The sequence below is a fragment of the Macaca thibetana genome, chromosome 20 (genome assembly GCF_024542745.1).
Source record: "Macaca thibetana thibetana isolate TM-01 chromosome 20, ASM2454274v1, whole genome shotgun sequence".
Taxonomy (NCBI): domain Eukaryota; kingdom Metazoa; phylum Chordata; class Mammalia; order Primates; family Cercopithecidae; genus Macaca; species Macaca thibetana.
In genome coordinates, this window is record NC_065597.1 from 15,584,274 (window position 1) to 15,601,565 (window position 17,292).

Consider the following 17,292-nt stretch of genomic DNA (forward strand, 5'->3'; position numbering starts at 1 on the left):
AGTTAGCTCCTCTCATTTTACAGGTAACATTCAGGAAAAAAAGGTTCAAAGCAGTTAAATTTTTTTCAGAGTCACAAGACACATCAGAGGACCCAAGTCTCTTCACATTCTCATTACACATGACCCAGATGCTGGTAAAAGACAATACTGCTGCCTTCCACAGTTCAATTCATCCACCACCCTCCCCACCTCACTTCCAACCTTCACAAATGACATGAGGCATACAAAGTGGGGAAGTGGAGTCAGGAATGACAGCAACCAGAGGAACTCAGCAGGTGTAAGGATTGGACCACACTGCCAGCCACACAGCTGAAATGTGAAACCCTATACTGAGCCATACAGTGGTACCCACTACAATTGCCACAGGCAATACAATAAACTGCTCCCACATACTGCTTTCATGTTTACCAACTATGTTCATTACCCTGTCATTCACAGTTCCAATCTGGTTGGTCCTACATAGCTTGCCATATTCCTTGCTATACTTGGCACAGAGCTGATCAGCAACCTGAAAAGAAAAAGGACAGTAAATAAAAATAGAGACCACTCCAACAGACTGCTCTACGCTTCTTCCTGGCAACAGTAAACATGTGTCTATTACAAGATTTCCAAAACACTGGAGTCTGCAAAACCTTAAGGGGTATGCATTAATCCACTATTTGTTCATCCATCCATCCATCCAATGAGCAGCACTCAAGTGCCAAACACTATCATGAGTGTTATACAATATAAATAAAAGGAACAAAACAGATACTGTTCCTACTCTTACATTAATCAAATTGTACAAAGAAAAAAGTTTCCTCTTCAAAGTTTCCCTTCTTGTTAAAGAATAAATCATAAATGTTAGAAATGTTTCTTTTGAGGCCAAGTGCAGGGGCTCACGCCTGTAATTCCAGCACTTTGGGAGGCCGAGGCAGGCAGATCACAAGGTCAGGAGATTGAGACCATCCTGGCTAACATGATGAAACCCCATCTCTACTAAAAAGAAGAAATGTTTCTTTTAAAGACTAACTTCCTTCAAGCTTCCTTGCTTCGTGCTAATAACTCTTTGTTAACCCCTATCCCATGTAGCTATTAAATATAAGAAAATAAATACATTCTATGCCCTTGTACTTTAACCAAGATGCTCACAAGCATGTCTCAGCTCGCAGCCTATGCCCCTTCCTTATTTGGGAATGTTACTACTTTTCTAAGTCTTCTCATAATCAACTTCCTCTTTTCCTTTGTTCTCCCTTGCATATACCTATTTTTAAAAGTTTTAAAACCTTTAGCCAAATGGGTGCAGCCTAGACTGGGAGGTCCAGTTCCAGCCAATGGAATCAGGACACAGCAATAGGGTCCAGATGTGTAGGATATAAATATTTTTACCCCCTTTGTTCAGTGTGCTCTTGCTATTGTTCCATCTGCGAGAAGCACCCTTTCTGCAGAAAGTAAAAACTGCCTTGCTGAAAGAATTAAATTTATATTTGAGTGCTATTTCTTTGTGGCACCGTGGAACAAGCATTTCTAACAATAACACAGATAAAGGCACAACTGCAGCTACAATAAGTGATACCAAGTGAAGGTACAGCATGCTATCACCAGCTTCTAACAGCAGAATCAAATCTTATCAGAAAAGTCAGGTAAGGATTCCTGAAGGAAGTGATGCTCTGCTGAGATTTAAAGGATGACTAAGGTCAGGCATGGGGGTTCATGCCTGTAATCCCAACACTTTGTGAGGCTGAGGTGGGCGGATCACTTGAGCTCAGGTGTTCAAGACCAGCCTGGGCAACATAGCAAAACCCTAGCCTCTATTTTTAAAAGACACAAAAATTAGCTGGGCATGGTGGCATGCATCTGTTGTCTCAGCTACTCGGGGGGCTGAGGTGGGAGGAGGATCAGTTGAGCCCAGGAAGCCGAGGCTGCAATGAGGCAAGATCGTGCCACTGCACTCCAGCCTGGGTGACAAAGCAAGACCCTGTCTCAAATAATTAAATTAAAAATGACTAGGAGTTAACTAAATAGGGAAGGAAGAGCATTCTAGGAAAAGAAAACAGCAGTGCAAAGCCCTCTGGTGGAAAAAAACAAAGTCCTCAAGCCTGCAATCAGCCAGTGAGCCTCTAGTACAGAGGCCAAAGAGTGTGGTAGGAAACGAAGAAAGGGAGGTGGGAGCCAGACAACGCAGGACCATGTAGGCTGTATAAGGGAGTTTTGTTTCTATCACAAGAGCAACAGAAAGCTACTGATGGGCTTTAAAGCAAGAGGTCATGACAGGATCAGAGCTGTGTTTTGGACAAAACCCTCAGGTGGTTCTGATAGAATAGTGAATAGATTAAAAGAAGCCAAAGTAGGAATAGGAAGAATATTCAAGAAGCTACTCTCGCTTTCCAGACAGGAAACGATAGTAGCATTGGACCAGAGCGGTCCCAACATTCCAGGAGCCCAGTAGGAGAGTTCTCACTGTTCAATATGAAGACTTTCAGTGGTACCTGGCACCTATGATTTAAATGGCATTTGTCTTTTATGGTTTTTGTTTTGGCTGGTTTATACTATACAGAGATTATTTTTATTCACATTAGTGTATCACTCTGTTTATGGCTTTTGAATTTTGTAACATTTAAGCCTTTTCCGAGATTAATTTTAAAGGAGTACAGAAGAGACCAAAAACGGCCGGGTGTGGTGGCTCATGCCTGTAATCCCAACACTTTGGGAGGCCAAGGCGGGCGGATCACAAGGTCAGGAATTCGAGATCAGTCTGGTCAACATGATGAAACCCTGTCTCCACTAAAAATACAAAAAATTAGCCGGGCGTGGTGGCAGGCACCTGTAATCTCAGCTACTTAGGAGGCTGAGGCAGGAGAATCGCTTGAACCCAGGAGGTAGAGGTTGCAGTGAGCCATGATTACACCACTGCACTCCAGGCAACAGTGTAAGACTCCGTCTCAAAAAAAAAAAAACAATCTACATAATAATCAGTTGCCTCTATTGTCCCTCTTCTCTGCCCACAAAACTCAATGACTATCCCTGGCACCCTACTGGACTATCCGAGGTTTATTCTCTGGGGAGACTAAACTAAAGGGACTCGAGTCTACACACAGGAGACAACAGTGATACTTACAACAGAAGAATTAAGTGTAAGTCTTCTATATATCAAATAGATTTTTGGCTTCCTTCTCCACTGGGCTCTCAGAAATGCTGGCAGCCAGCTTATACACTCTAGGCAGAAAATAGGAGGATTCTGGAGAAAACAACCAACTCAAGGAAAGATGACTAGTTCCTCACAGTCTGGAATTCCTCCAAATAAGAGCTTAGTCAGATCACTCAGCAATGAAGGCATCTGGCAATAAAAACCCACCCATGCACACAAGAAGGTCCAACCTCCTTTTTAGTGCCTCACTCTTAAATGTAAACCGACACCCAAGGACCACTAAATCTTTGGGAAAACTTCTACTATAAAACTAAGAAATACGAAAATTGAACTTGAGAGAAACAAACATGACAGAAGTTTAAAAATTAACTATAATTAATATCCTCAGAGACTCAGAAAACATTGTAGCCATGAAACAAACGGAGTATGAAAAATATTCAGAGAATTTTCTAAAAAGAGCTCTTGAAAAAAACCTAGAAAACAAGGAAATCTCAGTAGATGGGTTGGGAGATAAGAATGAGACAATTCCTAGGAAATAAAACAGAAAGGCAAAGATGTCGAAAATAGAAAACAACACAACTGAATTTGTACCCTAGGAGTCAGTACCATATCCATGTTGTGATGTGCAATTTTCTGGTTAATGTCTGTCTTTTCTGCTAGACTCTAAGCTACAGGAGTATGGCTGGTGCCATATTTTGCTCACCACTATCACCCCCAGCACTCACACAGCTCATACAATTTACTTAATAAATATTTGTGGAATTAATAAATAAAGGAAAAACATCTGTCACCTTAATGTTATTTTCACTTTACTTGTTTACAGTTGTATAAGAACTTTTCTATTTGCATAGAGTTAAATAACATTAAGACAAAACTCGAGAACATGAAACTTTGCTCCTTAAACAAATTACTCAAGTTTGCAAAACGCTGTTCTATTGTACGATATAAGGCTGAAAAAGAGAAACACATTTACAAAACCTATTTCTTTTTTTTTTTTTTTGAGACGGAGTCTCGCTCTGTCGCCCAGGCTGGAGTGCAGTGGCTGGATCTTGGCTCACTGCAAGCTCCGCCTCCCGGGTTCACGCCATTCTCCTGCCTCAGCCTCCGGAGTAGCTGGGACTACAGGCGCCCGCCACCTCGCCCGGCTAGTTTTTTGTATTTTTTAGTAGAGATGGGGTTTCACTGTGTTAGCCAGGATGGTCTCGATCTCCTGACCTCGTGATCCACCCGTCTCGGCCTCCCAAAGTGCTGGGATTACAGGCATGAGCCACCACGCCCGGCCTACAAAACCTATTTCAAAAGCAACAAAGAAGGGTACAAAATATCTGGTCAAATCGGCAGAAGTAACTTATATTAACCAACCTTTCTAACAATATGAAAAGCTACAGACATCACTGAAACTACTTGTACTCACTATTTTCAACTCAGCCACTTCTGACTGGAGTCGAGGAGCAGCCCAGATCAATGTAGACACAGATTCAGCCAGACCAGAATCTAGTTCCCTAATCAAGGAAAAACATTAGTATTTTTTAAAACATTCTTTAAAACAAACCAACAAAATCCTAGCTTTTGTTTCATATACTTTATAGCCTCTGAAGCTATTTTGTGAATCTCACTAGATTCTCACAATAACTCTAGGCTTCTAGCCATTTTCGTGATCTTATTTTACTTTTGGAGAAACTCAAAACTATGGAACAAGCCCAAGGCCATGAAGTCGGAAAATGGTTGGGCCAAGATTCAAATTTAGGCTTCTCAGTTTCAGGTTCTGTATTTTTTTTTTTTTAACAGTTATCTACACTGAGATCAGGCCTTTAAGCAACTGTTAGGAAGCAGATCCTTGGGCATGTGAAATAGTCCCTTGATGCAGAAAGAGACCATATTATTCCTTTCTCAAATTCCAGAAGTCATTTAGGTCTTTGAATCAAAGTATCTTACTTCATAGACTGGATAAGGCCAAACCGAGCCAGCAGCAGGTCACAGTACAGCTCCAGGATCTCCATGGCCTCCACGAGGTAGTCTTCCCGGATAATGTGCTCAACACGGATCCGAGCTCGTTCATCTTTCCCAGCAGCCAGATAGTCAGCAATCTCCTTTCTCGCTTTCTGGGCCAGTTCCGCTAAGACACAAATCCCACTCCAATCTCACAGTAGAGCACTGGCATCTGGCCTACAGGCCAATCTCCCCCCAGCAAGAAGAACTGGGTGGTTTCTATTATATCCTAGCTCCTCTCCCTTAGCAAATCTAATCCCATCCCATCTACTGTAGAATTTGCTACTCTGTCTAGGTGAGAAAATATAGTTCATGTGGCTTAACATTTCCAACTTAGGAGTCAGGTGACCTAATTCCATAACAGAGTATGTCCCTTTCTCTGCAAAAAAGGCACTTAGTCTATTAGTCACAAAGGGCAGAAATGCATCCAAAGCTTAAAAGATATGATCCCAGGCCAGGTATGGTAGCTCATGCCTGTAATCCCAGCACTTTGGGAGGCCGAGGCAGACGGATGGCTTTGAGGTCATGAGTTCAAGACCAGCCTGGCCAACATGGTGAAATCCCGTCTCTACTAAAAACATGAAAATTAGCCAGGTGTGGTGGCACATGCCTGTAATCCCAGCTACTTGGGAGGCTGAGGCACAAGAATCACTTGAACCCTGGAGGTGGAGGTTGCAGTGAGCCGAGATCACACCACTGCACTCCATCCTGGGCGACAGAGTGAGACTGTGTCTCAACAAAAACAACAACAAAAAAAGATACGATCCCTAAGACTTCATAGTACTGGCCTCAAAGATCCACTACTGGGGTGCTAGCATCCAGTGATGTATTTTGGAGAAAAAAAGGTACACTACTCACTTTTTTTTTTCTCCAATAGTTTAAGGCGATTTATGACTAATCTCAAATTCACTCTTAAGCGCTCAGCTTTAAATCCAGAGCCCAGCATGCTGTGCTGTTCCTCCTAGAAACAGAAGAAGCACAATGACTATTTTCAAGTCAAAATTAGTTCAGGAACTAGAGCCTCTTAGGGGTGAATTATGTGAAACAATAAACCAGAGTATTTTTCTAATACAGGAAAATGACAGGCTCTAATTCACATTTTTTACAGATTGTTTTGGCTGTTGTAAAGAAAACTAATTGGGGAAGGATAATACTGGAAGCAGGAAGACCAATGGGAAGGCTATTATTATCATCCAGACAAGAGATGGTAATGGCTCAGACTAGGGTGGTTAGCAGTGTCAGGCAACTGGATTTGAAATCTACTTTGAAGGCACAGCTGAAAGAATTTGGTGACAGATGAAATTAATACCTAGATATTGGCAGGGGGTGGTGTAATAAAAAGATAAAAAAGCAGAAGGGCTCCCTGCTTCTCCCAAAAAAATCTCAACAGGGATGGCAATGGGGAAAGATGATCGAATTTAGACCCATAATTGAAAATATTCTCATCTTAACTCCCCAAATCCTGCCAACAAGTCTCAGTCTTTGGGGAAAAGCTAGTACCCAAGAAATATCATTGACATCTACTCATGTACAGAGTTACACAAAGGGGTGAAAAGTCCACGAAAAAACTGCCCTACAAAATTCTACAACAAAAGGCTCTTTACCAGGAATTTCACTGAATAGTAGAGTTACAGTCAAAACCACCCCTCCTCTACCCGCAAGACTTTAGGGTATACCATTGTGCATTGACCACTGTGCATTCTATTTCAGAACAGCACAATTTCTATTTCTCTCAATTTAAATTCTGGACTCAAACTTAAAAACATGTAATATCCAAACAAAAGATAGGTCAAACAAAGTAACTGAGGAACAGACAAATCAAAAGAGCACCAAAGAAAGAAAAAACAGTAGGAATAGTACTTGTCTACTAGTGAATTAACCACTAATAAAAAACATCAGATGGGTTTTCCTTTTGTAAAACTGCCCCCAAAAGTCTTTACCCTACATTTAAGAATTAACCTAAGTCCCAGGTTAAAATGGGGCTTTTATGTCATCAAGTATCTGGAATCCAGCAATTGAGTTATGTTCAATCCATGCAATAAGTATTTTCTGATTACCTGTATGTCAGATGTTGGCTTGATGCTGGAGATAAAAAGCATAAATTAAGTACAATCCTGGCCAGGTACGGTGGCTCACACCTGTAATCCCATCACTTTGGGAGGCCAAGGTGGGCAGATCATGAGGTCAGGAGATGGAGCCCATCCTGGCCAACATGGTGAAAGCCCATCTCTACTAAAAATACAAAAAAAAAATTAGCTGGGCATGGTGATATACACCTGTAGTCCCAGTACTCGGGAGGCTGAGACAGGAGAACTGCTTGAACCCAGGAGGTGTAACAGTGAGCCAAAATCGTGCCACTGCACTCCAGCCTGGAAACAGAGCGAGACACTGTCTCCAAAAAAAGAAAGAAAGAAAAAAAAAAGGTACAATCCCTGTCCTCAAAGGAACCTGTATTCTACTGGAAAAACAACAAACAAACAACAAAAACAATCCCAGCACTTTGGGAGGCCTAGGCGGGCGGATCACCTGATGTCGGGAGTTCGAGATCAGCCTGACCAACATGGAGAAACCCCGTCTCTACTAAAAATACAAAATTAGCTGGGTGTGATGGTGCATGCCTGTAATCCCAGCTACTCGGGAGGCTGAGGCAGGAGAATTGCTTTAACCCAGGAGGCAGAGTTTGCAGTGAACCGAGAACGCTCCATTGCACTCCAGCCTGGGCAACAAGAGTGAAATTCCGTCTCCAAAAACAAAAAGCTAAATAGTAGGGTGTGAGTGTGGTGGCTCATGCCTGTAATCCCAGCGCTTTGGGAGGCCAAGGTGGGAGGATTGCTTAAGCCCATGAGTTCAAGACCAGCCTAGGCAACATGGAGAAACCTCATCTTTACAAAAAAATACAAAAATTAGCCGGGCATGGTGGCATGCACCTGTGGTCCCAGCTACTCAGGAGGCTGAGCCAGGAGGACTGCTTGATTTCCAGAAGCAGAGGCTGTGGTGAGCCAAGATCACACCACAGTATTCCAGGCATGGTGAGAAAGCAAGACTCTGTCTCAAAAACAAACAAAAACCAAGAGCTAATTACATATAAAGGACTCCTATAACTCAACAACAACAACGTGATTAAAAAATGGGCAAAAAACTTGAAGACATTTCTCCAAAGATGATATACAAACAGCTAACAAGCATATCAAAAGTGCCAATATCATTAATCTCTAGAGAAAGGCAAAATGAAATCACAATGAGATACCACTTCACACCCATTAAGATGGCTACTATCAAAAAAAAGAAAGAAAATTTCAAGTACTGATCAGGCTGTGGAGAAAATGGAACCCTTGTGCACTGTTGGTGGGATTGTAAAATGGTACAACCATTATGGAAAAACAGTATGGCAGTTCCTCAAAAAATTAAAATTAAAAATGTAACTACCATATAATCTAGAAATCCCACTTCTGGTATATATCTAAAAGAACTAAAAGCAGAACTTCAAAGAGGTATTTGCATACCTATGTTCCCAGCAGCATTATTCACAATGGCCAACAGGTGGAGGCAACCCAAACGGCCACTGAGGGATGAATGGATAAACCAAATGTGGTCTACACATACAACAGAGCACTCATCAGCCTTAGAAAGGAAAGGAAATCCTACCCATCACACGCTATGGATGAACTTTGAGGACATCGTGGTAAGTGAAATAAGCCAGTCACAAAAAAAGAAATACTATAAAATTCTACTTGTGTGAGATATCTAAAATTAGAGAAACAGAAAGTAGAATGGTGGTTGCCAGGGTCCAGGAGTAGGGGGAAATAGGGAACTGTTTCATGAGTACAGAGTTTCAGTTTTGGAAGATGAAAAGTTTATGGAGATCTGTTGCACAACTATGTGAGTACATACTACTGAACTCTACACTTAAAAATGGGTAAGTTGGTAAATTCTGTCATGTTGCCATGTGTTTTTCACCACAGTTAAATTTTTTAATTCTCAAGAGCTAAAACAAAACTATTAACATATTGGGATAAACATAAAAGAATATTTTATAAAGGAGATAGAACAGACCTTTTTAAGAGACAAAAATTATTTTGTATGGAAAAATTACATAAACTATAAAAAAAATTAAAAGGTAAGCAATATTTGGGGGGAAATCTGCAAAGGAGATTATTCTAAACTTGATCATGATGATGAGTGAGAAAACTGGTGCATTCTCAAACTCCTGCTGGAAATGTAAATTGCTACCACCTCTCAAGGTCACTCTTTCAAACTTCCAAGTTTAGCCGGGAGCAGTGGCTCATGCCTGTAATCACAACACTTTGGGAGGCAGAGACTTGAGTTCAGGAGACCAGCCTGGGCAACATGGTGAAACTCCAACTGTACCAAAACTACAAAAATTCGCCAAGGCATGGTGGTGAGCGCCTATAGTCCCAGCTACTTGGGAGGCAAGAGTGAGAAGATCACTGGAGCCTGGGTAGTTGAGGCTAAGGTGAGCCATGACTGTGCCACTGCACTCCAGCCTAGGCAAGACCCTGTCTCAAAAAAAAAAAAGAAAAAAAAAAAAATCCAAGTTTAAATGTCTATCCTGAAGAACAGTTCACATTCACTTGTATATAGAGGGGAACGTACAATGACAAAATCATCTAAATTCCAACAATTAGAAACTGATTAAAACACATCTGTTTTATGGGATACATGGCAGTAGTTTTGTTTTTTGGCGGTTTTTTTATGGTTTCTGAGACAGAGTCTTCACTTTGTTGCCCAGGCTGGAGTGTGGTGGCGTGATCTTAGCTCACTGCAACCCCTGCCTCCCAAGTTCAAGCAATTCTCTTGCCTCAGTCTCCGGAGTGCCTGGGATTACAGGCATGAACCACCACACCCAGCTAATCTTTGTATAGCAATAGTTTTCTTTTTATGTTTTTTTTTTTTAAAAGGTAATGTAGCATTCTAAAACATTTTAGCACAAAGCAAGCACTCAGATAATAATTGCTGAAAAAATTAAAGGGAAGAGCTCCAAGATGTGTTACTTTTATTGTTCTGTTTTTGACGTAAGAGTCTCACTCTCGCCCAGGCTGGAGTGCAGTGGTGCGATCACGGCTCACTGCAACCTCTGCCTTCTGGGTTCAAGCTATTCTCCTGCCTCAGCCTCCCACGTAACTGAGATTATAGGCACGCGCCACCATGCCTAGCTAATTTTTCGTATTTTTAGTAGAGATGGGGTTTCACCATGTTGGACATGCTGGTCTTGAACTCCTGACCTCAAGTGATCCACCCATCTCAGCCTCCCAATGTTTTTTTTTTTTGTTTTTAAATCAAGCTGAAAAGTAGCATACACATTATGATACTACTTTATACACGTATATAAATGCATGGAGAAGACGCCTATAAAAACAGGTATTAACATTTTAATGGTGTTAACTCTGGAAAGTAAAGCTAAAGGGAAGCCTCAGTATTTTCTCTTATATACTCCAAATTGATGAATATTTACAAAAATGTATTCACATATATTTAAGAATATTTCTATTAATACATAACCACCCAGGCCGGGCGCGGTAGCTCAAGCCTGTAATCCCAGCACTTTGGGAGGCCGAGATGGGCGGATCACGAGGTCAGGAGATCGAGACCATCCTGGCTAACACAGTGAAACCCCATCTCTACTAAAAATACAAAAAACTAGCCGGGCGTGGTGGCGGGCGCCTGTAGTCCCAGCTACTCGGGAGGCTGAGGCAGGAGAATGGCGTGAACCCAGGAGACAGAGCTTGCAGTGAGCTGAGATCCGGCCACTGCACTCCAGCCTGGGCGGCAGAGCGAGACTCCGTCTCAAAAAAAAAAAAAAAAAAAAAAAAATACATAACCACCCTTGCCCTTATGAAGTACAGCAGTACCCCCTTATCCAAGGGTTACATTCCAAGACCCTAGTGGATGCCTGAAATTGCAGCTCATACCGAATCCTATACATAGTACCATGTTTTTCAATCTAATATCCAAGGGGGCTAAGTGACTAATGGGCAGGTACAATACACAGCGTGGATACGCTGGACAAACGGGTAATTCAAATCCCAGGTGGGATGAACAGGATGGCATGAGAGTTCATCAAACTACTTGGAATGACACACAATTTAAAATGTATGAACTGTTTATTTCTGCAATTTTCCATTTAATATTTTCAGACCACACTTGACCAAAGTAGCTGAAAGTCCAGACAATGAAAACATGGATAAGGGAGGACTGCTGTACATCAAGGCCTTTTATTATATAATCAAGATAACAAATCAACTCCCACACAATTTATTTTTATCACTCCTGAGTAGCTGGGACTACAGGCACATGCCACCACACCCAGCTAATTTTTGTATTTTGAGTAGAGACAGGGTTTCACCATGTTGGCCAGGTGACTGAAATTAGAAGACACTAACCCAAAGAACATTATCCAACTTGCCGTTAAATTATTCAGTATATACTTGATTAATAAGGTAACTAGGTTTAAAAAGGTACAAAAAATATTCCTGAGTATTTCTCTATCATGGGTCCTACAAAGATCTTGCCCTTAGTAGACAATTACTCCAGCTTAAACATGGATACACCAAACTTGTCAAGTAAGCAGTTACATTTCTAAGAGAAGGATAACCTAAGGAGTTATTCTCAAGTTTTCATTTACTATTTTGTATAATCCTAGAAGTTAATGTGGTAACAAAGATAAGATTATACCTGTCAGATTGGCAAAAATTAGAAGTAGGCTTTCAAATAATGGCCGATATAAATGTACAAATTGATATGACCATTTTGGACACTAATTTGGCAGTATTTAATGAAAAGTATGCTTTAATGAAAGGTATCCATATGCCTTAAGAACTTTAATGAAAGGTATCCATATACCTTAAGACACAGCAATCCCATTCCTGGACATACACCACCACAGAAATTTGTACACAGCACCATGAAGACACATGTATGCATTTTGTGGTAGTAAGGAAGCAGAAGAATGCTAAGTGTCCATTTCAAGAGGACAAATGAGGCCAAGTATGATGGTCCATGCCTATAATCCCAGCAGTTTGGGAGGTCCAGGCAGGAGATCGCTTGAGGCCGGAGTTCAAGACCAGCCTGGGCAACATGGCAAGACTCTCTCTACAGAATATTTAGAAATTAGCTGGGCGTGGGGGTGCATGCCTGTAGTCCTAGCTACTTGGGAGGGTGAGGTGGGAGGCTCACTCGCACCCAGGAAGTCAAGTCAAGGAGGCAACAAAGAGCTGTGTTCATGACACTGCACTCCAGCCTGGATGACAGAGTGAGACCCTGTATCCAAAAAAAAAAAGACAGATAAAATGTGACAAAAACATGACAGAATACTATGCAGCAGACAAAATTAATTAAACAGCTGTACTTAGAGCAACATGGGTGGTCTTTAAAAATAGAAACAAAAAAATACAAGGAACAGGGTTCTAGGTTCAGTGTCTGTTTCACTGAATGAAGCTATAAAACCTGAACAGAATGCATTTAGCAGCTATCTGAGAACTATGAAAAATAATAGCAGATGGACAAAGACGACCACAGTTTGAAGTACCAATAAACTGGGATCAAGTTTATCATTTTCCCCTCTGATGTTCCCCAGCCGGGATGCACAGCAGCCTGAAACCCAGAAATGAACATCAGCAGAGAGAAAGCGCATCAAGAGCTGTCTAGTCCTGGTTTGAGGAACTAGAAAGGAGACCCTGGTATAGACAAAGAGTGGGTGAAATACCCACTGGGAAAATCTCAACTCACACAATCAACCTGAGACAACACCGATGTTGGAATTAACTGACAAAGACTTTAAAGCAGCTACTATAAAAATGCTGGCTGGGTGCGGTGGCTCACGCCTGTAATCCCAACACTGTGGGAGGCCAAGGCGGGCAGATCATCTGAGGTCAGGTGTTCAAGACCAGCCTGGCCAACGTAGTGAAACCCCTCCTTTACGAAAAATACAAAAATTAGCCAGGCAAGTTGGCACATGTCTGTAGTCCCAGCTACTCAAGGGGCTGATGCAGGAGAATCGCTTGAACTGGGGAGGCAGAGGTTGCAGTGAGCCGAGGTTGTGCCATTGCACTCCAGCCTGGGCAACACAGCAAGACTGTCTCAAAAAAAAGAAAAAAAAAATGCTGCAACAAGGGAAATTTCTCTTAAATGGAAAGATTAAAAAGTAAAGACAGGCCAGGCGCAGTGGCTCATGCCTGTAATCCCAGCACTTTGGGAGGCCAAGGTAGGTGGATCATGAGATCAGGAGTTCAAGACCAGCCTGGCCAACATGGCGAAACCCCGTCTCTACTCAAAATACAAAAATTAGCTAAGTGTGGTGGCGCATGCCTGTAGTCCCAGCTACTTAATAGGCTGCGGCAGAGAACTGCTTGACTCGGGGAGGCGGAGGTTGCAGTGGGCTGAGATCACACCACTGCACTCCAGCTGGGCGAGAGTGGGACTCCGTCTCAAAAAAAAAAAAAGAAAAAAAAAAGTAAAGACATAAAGAGGAAACAAATTAGAACTAATCCTTGCTTCTCAGAGGGCTGAGGCAGGAGGACTGCTTGAGCCTAGTTTAGCTGACTAGCCTGAGCAATATGGTAAGATCCTGTCTCAAAAAAAAAAAAAAATTAGAATAAAAAAATACAAACCAAAGAAGGAAACTGCATGGACTAAATACCAGAATGGGAAATGACAGAGAAAAGAGCCAGGGCACTTGTAGGTAAGTCAACAGAAAGTATCTAATCTGAAAAACAAGAGAGAAAAAAATTGAAAAAAGTGAACAAAGCCTTACAGATCTGTAGGACAACACCAAGGGGTCTTAATGTCTTAATGACAGTTGGGTCATTAAATCCCATAAGGGGGCCAGGCGAGGTGGCTCACGCCTGTAATCCCAGCAGTTTGGGAGGCCAAGGCAGGCAGATCACAAGGTCAGGAGATCGAGACCACCCTGGCTAACAAGGTGAAATCCCGTTTCTATTAAAAATGCAAAAAATTAGCCGGGCACGGTGGCAGGCGCCTGTAGTCCCAGCTACTCGGGAAGCTAAGGCAGGAGAATGGCGTGAACCCGGGAGGCGGAGCTTGCAGTGAGCCGAGATTGTGCCACTGCACTCCAGCCTGGGCAACTGAGCGAGACTCCATCTCAAAAAAAAAAAAAAAAAATTTGCGGACCTGGTGGCTCAGGTCTGGTAATCTCAGCACTTTGGGAGGCCGAGTCAGGTGGAACGCCTGAGGTCAGGCCAACATGCTGAAACCCCGTCTCTACTAAAAAAAAAAAAAAAAAAAACCACAAAAAATTAGCTGGGTGTGGTGGCAGGCGCCTGTAATCCTAGCTACTCAGGAGGCTGAGGCAGGAGAATTGCTTGAACCCGGGAGGTGGAGGCTGCAGTGAGCCAAGATCTGACCATTGCATTCCAGCCTGGTCAACAAGAGCAAAACTGTATCTCAAAAAAAAAAAAAAAAAAAAGGCCAGCCTGTAATCCCAGCACTTTGGGAGGCTGAGGCAGGTGGATCACAAGGTCAGGAGATCAAGACTATCCTAGTTAACACAGTGAAACCCCGTCTCTACTAAAAATACAAAAAAATCAGCTGGGCATGGTGGCGCTCGCCTGCAGTCTCAGCTACTTGGGAGGCTGACGCAGGAGAACTGCTTGAACTCAGGAGGCAGAGTTGCAGTGAGCCAAGATGGCGCCACTGCACTCCAGTCTGGGTGACAGAGCAAGACTTCTTCTCCAAAAAAAAAGAATTGCTAAGAAGTTTTTAATGCAGAAAGGATGTGATAACCAGATGGAAACCCGGAATATTATAAAGCAAGAGTTACAGAAATGGCAAATATCTGGTTATAGATGGCTCTGCAAGTCTCTTAAAATATGTTTAACAATTAAAAACAAAACCAGTACTGTCTGATAGGGCTTTCAATGTATGTAAATGTAATATATAAGATAACCACAACATTATGGGATAAAGGGAAGAAGGGTAAAGAGATCATCTATAGAATAGTAAGGTTTTCGTGTTCCATGAGAGGTGGAAAAACATGACTCTAAGTAGCCTATGAAAAGTTAAGTTCGGCTGGGTGCGGTGGCTCATGCCTGTAATCCCAGCACTTTGGGAGGCCAAGGCAGGTGGATCGCCTAAGGTCAGGAGTTCGAGAACAGCCTGGCTAACATGGTGAAACCGCATCTCCACTAAAAATACAAAAAATTAGCTGGGCATGGTGGTGGGCGCCTGTAATCCCAGCTACTCAGGAGGCTGAGGCAGGAGAATCACTTGAACCCAGGAGGTAAAGGTTGCAGTGAGCTGAGATGGTGCCATTGCACTCCAGCCTGGGCAACAAGAGTGAAACTCTGTCTCAAAAAAAAAAGAAAGAAAGAAAGAAAAGAAAACTTAAGTTCATCCATTGTAATCCCTAGAGCGATCACTAAAAAATACTATACAGCCGGGCGCGGTGGCTCATGCCTATAATTCCAGTACTTTGGGAGGGCAAGGCGGGTGGATCACGAGGTCAGGAGTTCGAGACCAGCCTGGCCAACATAGTAAAACCCCGTCTCTACTAAAAATATAAAACTTAGCCCGGTGTGGTGGCATGCACCTATAGTCCCAGCCATTTTGGAGGCTGAGGCGGGAGAATTGCTTGAACCCAGGAGGCGGAGGTGGCAGTGAGCTGAGACCACGCCACTACACTCCAGCCTGGGTGACACAGTGAGACTCCATCTCAAAAAAACAAACAAAACAAAAACACTATACAAAAAAAGCAAAAAAAAAAAAAAGATTTTAAACTGGAATTTTAAAATGTGTTCAAATAGCCCAAAAAGTAGGAAACAAAAATGAGAGGACAGAAAACAAATAATAAAACATAAACCTAAACTCAAACATTCAAAAATTACATAATTAAATGAAAATGGTATAAACACAATTAAGACAGATATTGTGGCAATGAACCAAAAAATGATCCACTATATACTGTCAACAAGAAACTCACTTCAAATATAATGATGTAGGTAGTTTAAAAAGTAAAGTATAGGAAAGGTATATATGCAAACACTAATCAAAAGAAAGTTGGAAGCCAAGTATGGTGGCTCATGCCGTAATCCCAGCACTTTGGGAAGCTGATGTGCGAGGATCGCTGGAGCTCAGGAATTCAAGACCAGCCTAAGAGCAAGATCCCATCTCTACAATTAAAAATAAAAATTTGGGGGGAGGGGGAGGGATTGCATTGGGAGTTATAACTGATGTAAATGATGAGTTGATGGGTGCTGACGAGTTGATGGGTGCAGCACACCAACATGGCACAAATATACATATGTAACAAACCTGCACGTTATGCACATGTACCCTAGAACTTAAAGTATAATAATAATAAAAAAAAAATTGAAAAAAAATACAAAAACACAAAAAAAAACAAAAAAAAATAAAAATAAAAATAAAAATAAAAAAATAAAAAATATAAATTAGCGGCCGGGCGCGGAGGCTCATGCCTGTAATCCCAGCCCTTTGGGAGGCCAAGGCAAGCGCATCACGAGGTCAGGAGATGAAGACCATCCTGGCTAACATGGTGAAACCCCATCTCTACTAAAAATACATAAAGTTAGCCGGGCATGGTGGCGGGCACCTGTAGTCCCAGCTACTCAGGAGGCAGAGGCAGGAGAATGGCGTAAACCCGGGAGGCAGAGCTTGCAGTGAGCCGAGAACGCGCCACTGCACTCCAGCCTGGGCGACAGAGGGAGACTCTGTCTCAAAAAACAAAACAAAACAAAACAAACAAACAAAAAAATTAGCTGGACATGGTAGCATGTGCCTGTAGTCCCAGCTACTTGGGGGGACTGAGGTGGGAGAATCGCTTAAGCCCAGGAGGTCAAGGCTGCAGACAGCCATGTTTGTGCAAGTGCACTCCAGACTGGGCAACAAAGCAAGATCCTGTCTCAAAACAACAACAGGCTGGGCGCAGTGGCTCACGCCTGTAATCCCAGAACTTTGGGAGGCCGAGGCAGGTGGATCATTTAAGGTCAGGAGTTCGAGATCAGCCTGGTCAACAGGACGAAACCCCATCTCTACTAAAAATACAAAATTAGCCAGGCTTGGTGGCATGAGCCTGTAATCCCAGCTACTTGGGAGGCTGAGGCAGGAGAATCGCTTGAGCCTGGGAGGCAGGGATTGCAGTGAGCCAAGATCACACCACTGCACTCAGCCTGGGCAACAAGAGC

The 17,292-nt window shown here is 42.5% G+C and overlaps 1 protein-coding gene and 1 long non-coding RNA gene across 3 annotated transcripts in view; both read right to left on the minus strand.

The window, feature by feature from the left end:
* The window catches only part of IST1 (IST1 factor associated with ESCRT-III), a 413,363-nt gene that overhangs the window by 7,287 nt on the left and 388,784 nt on the right, over positions 1-17,292 (minus strand). For both annotated transcript variants that reach the window (XM_050772779.1, XM_050772780.1), the window contains 4 exons: positions 5,975-6,077; positions 5,063-5,243; positions 4,542-4,629; positions 425-508 (listed from right to left, as the gene is read on the minus strand). In XM_050772779.1, the coding sequence (XP_050628736.1) occupies positions 425-508; positions 4,542-4,629; positions 5,063-5,243; positions 5,975-6,062 (441 nt within the window). In that variant the 5' untranslated portion in view covers positions 6,063-6,077. The remainder of the gene's footprint in view (positions 1-424; positions 509-4,541; positions 4,630-5,062; positions 5,244-5,974; positions 6,078-17,292) is intronic.
* LOC126943791 (uncharacterized) lies at positions 965-4,535 on the minus strand. Its single transcript, XR_007721856.1, has 2 exons — positions 4,418-4,535; positions 965-4,105 (listed from the first exon to the last, which is right to left on the minus strand). It is a non-coding gene; the product is annotated as an uncharacterized LOC126943791 (long non-coding RNA).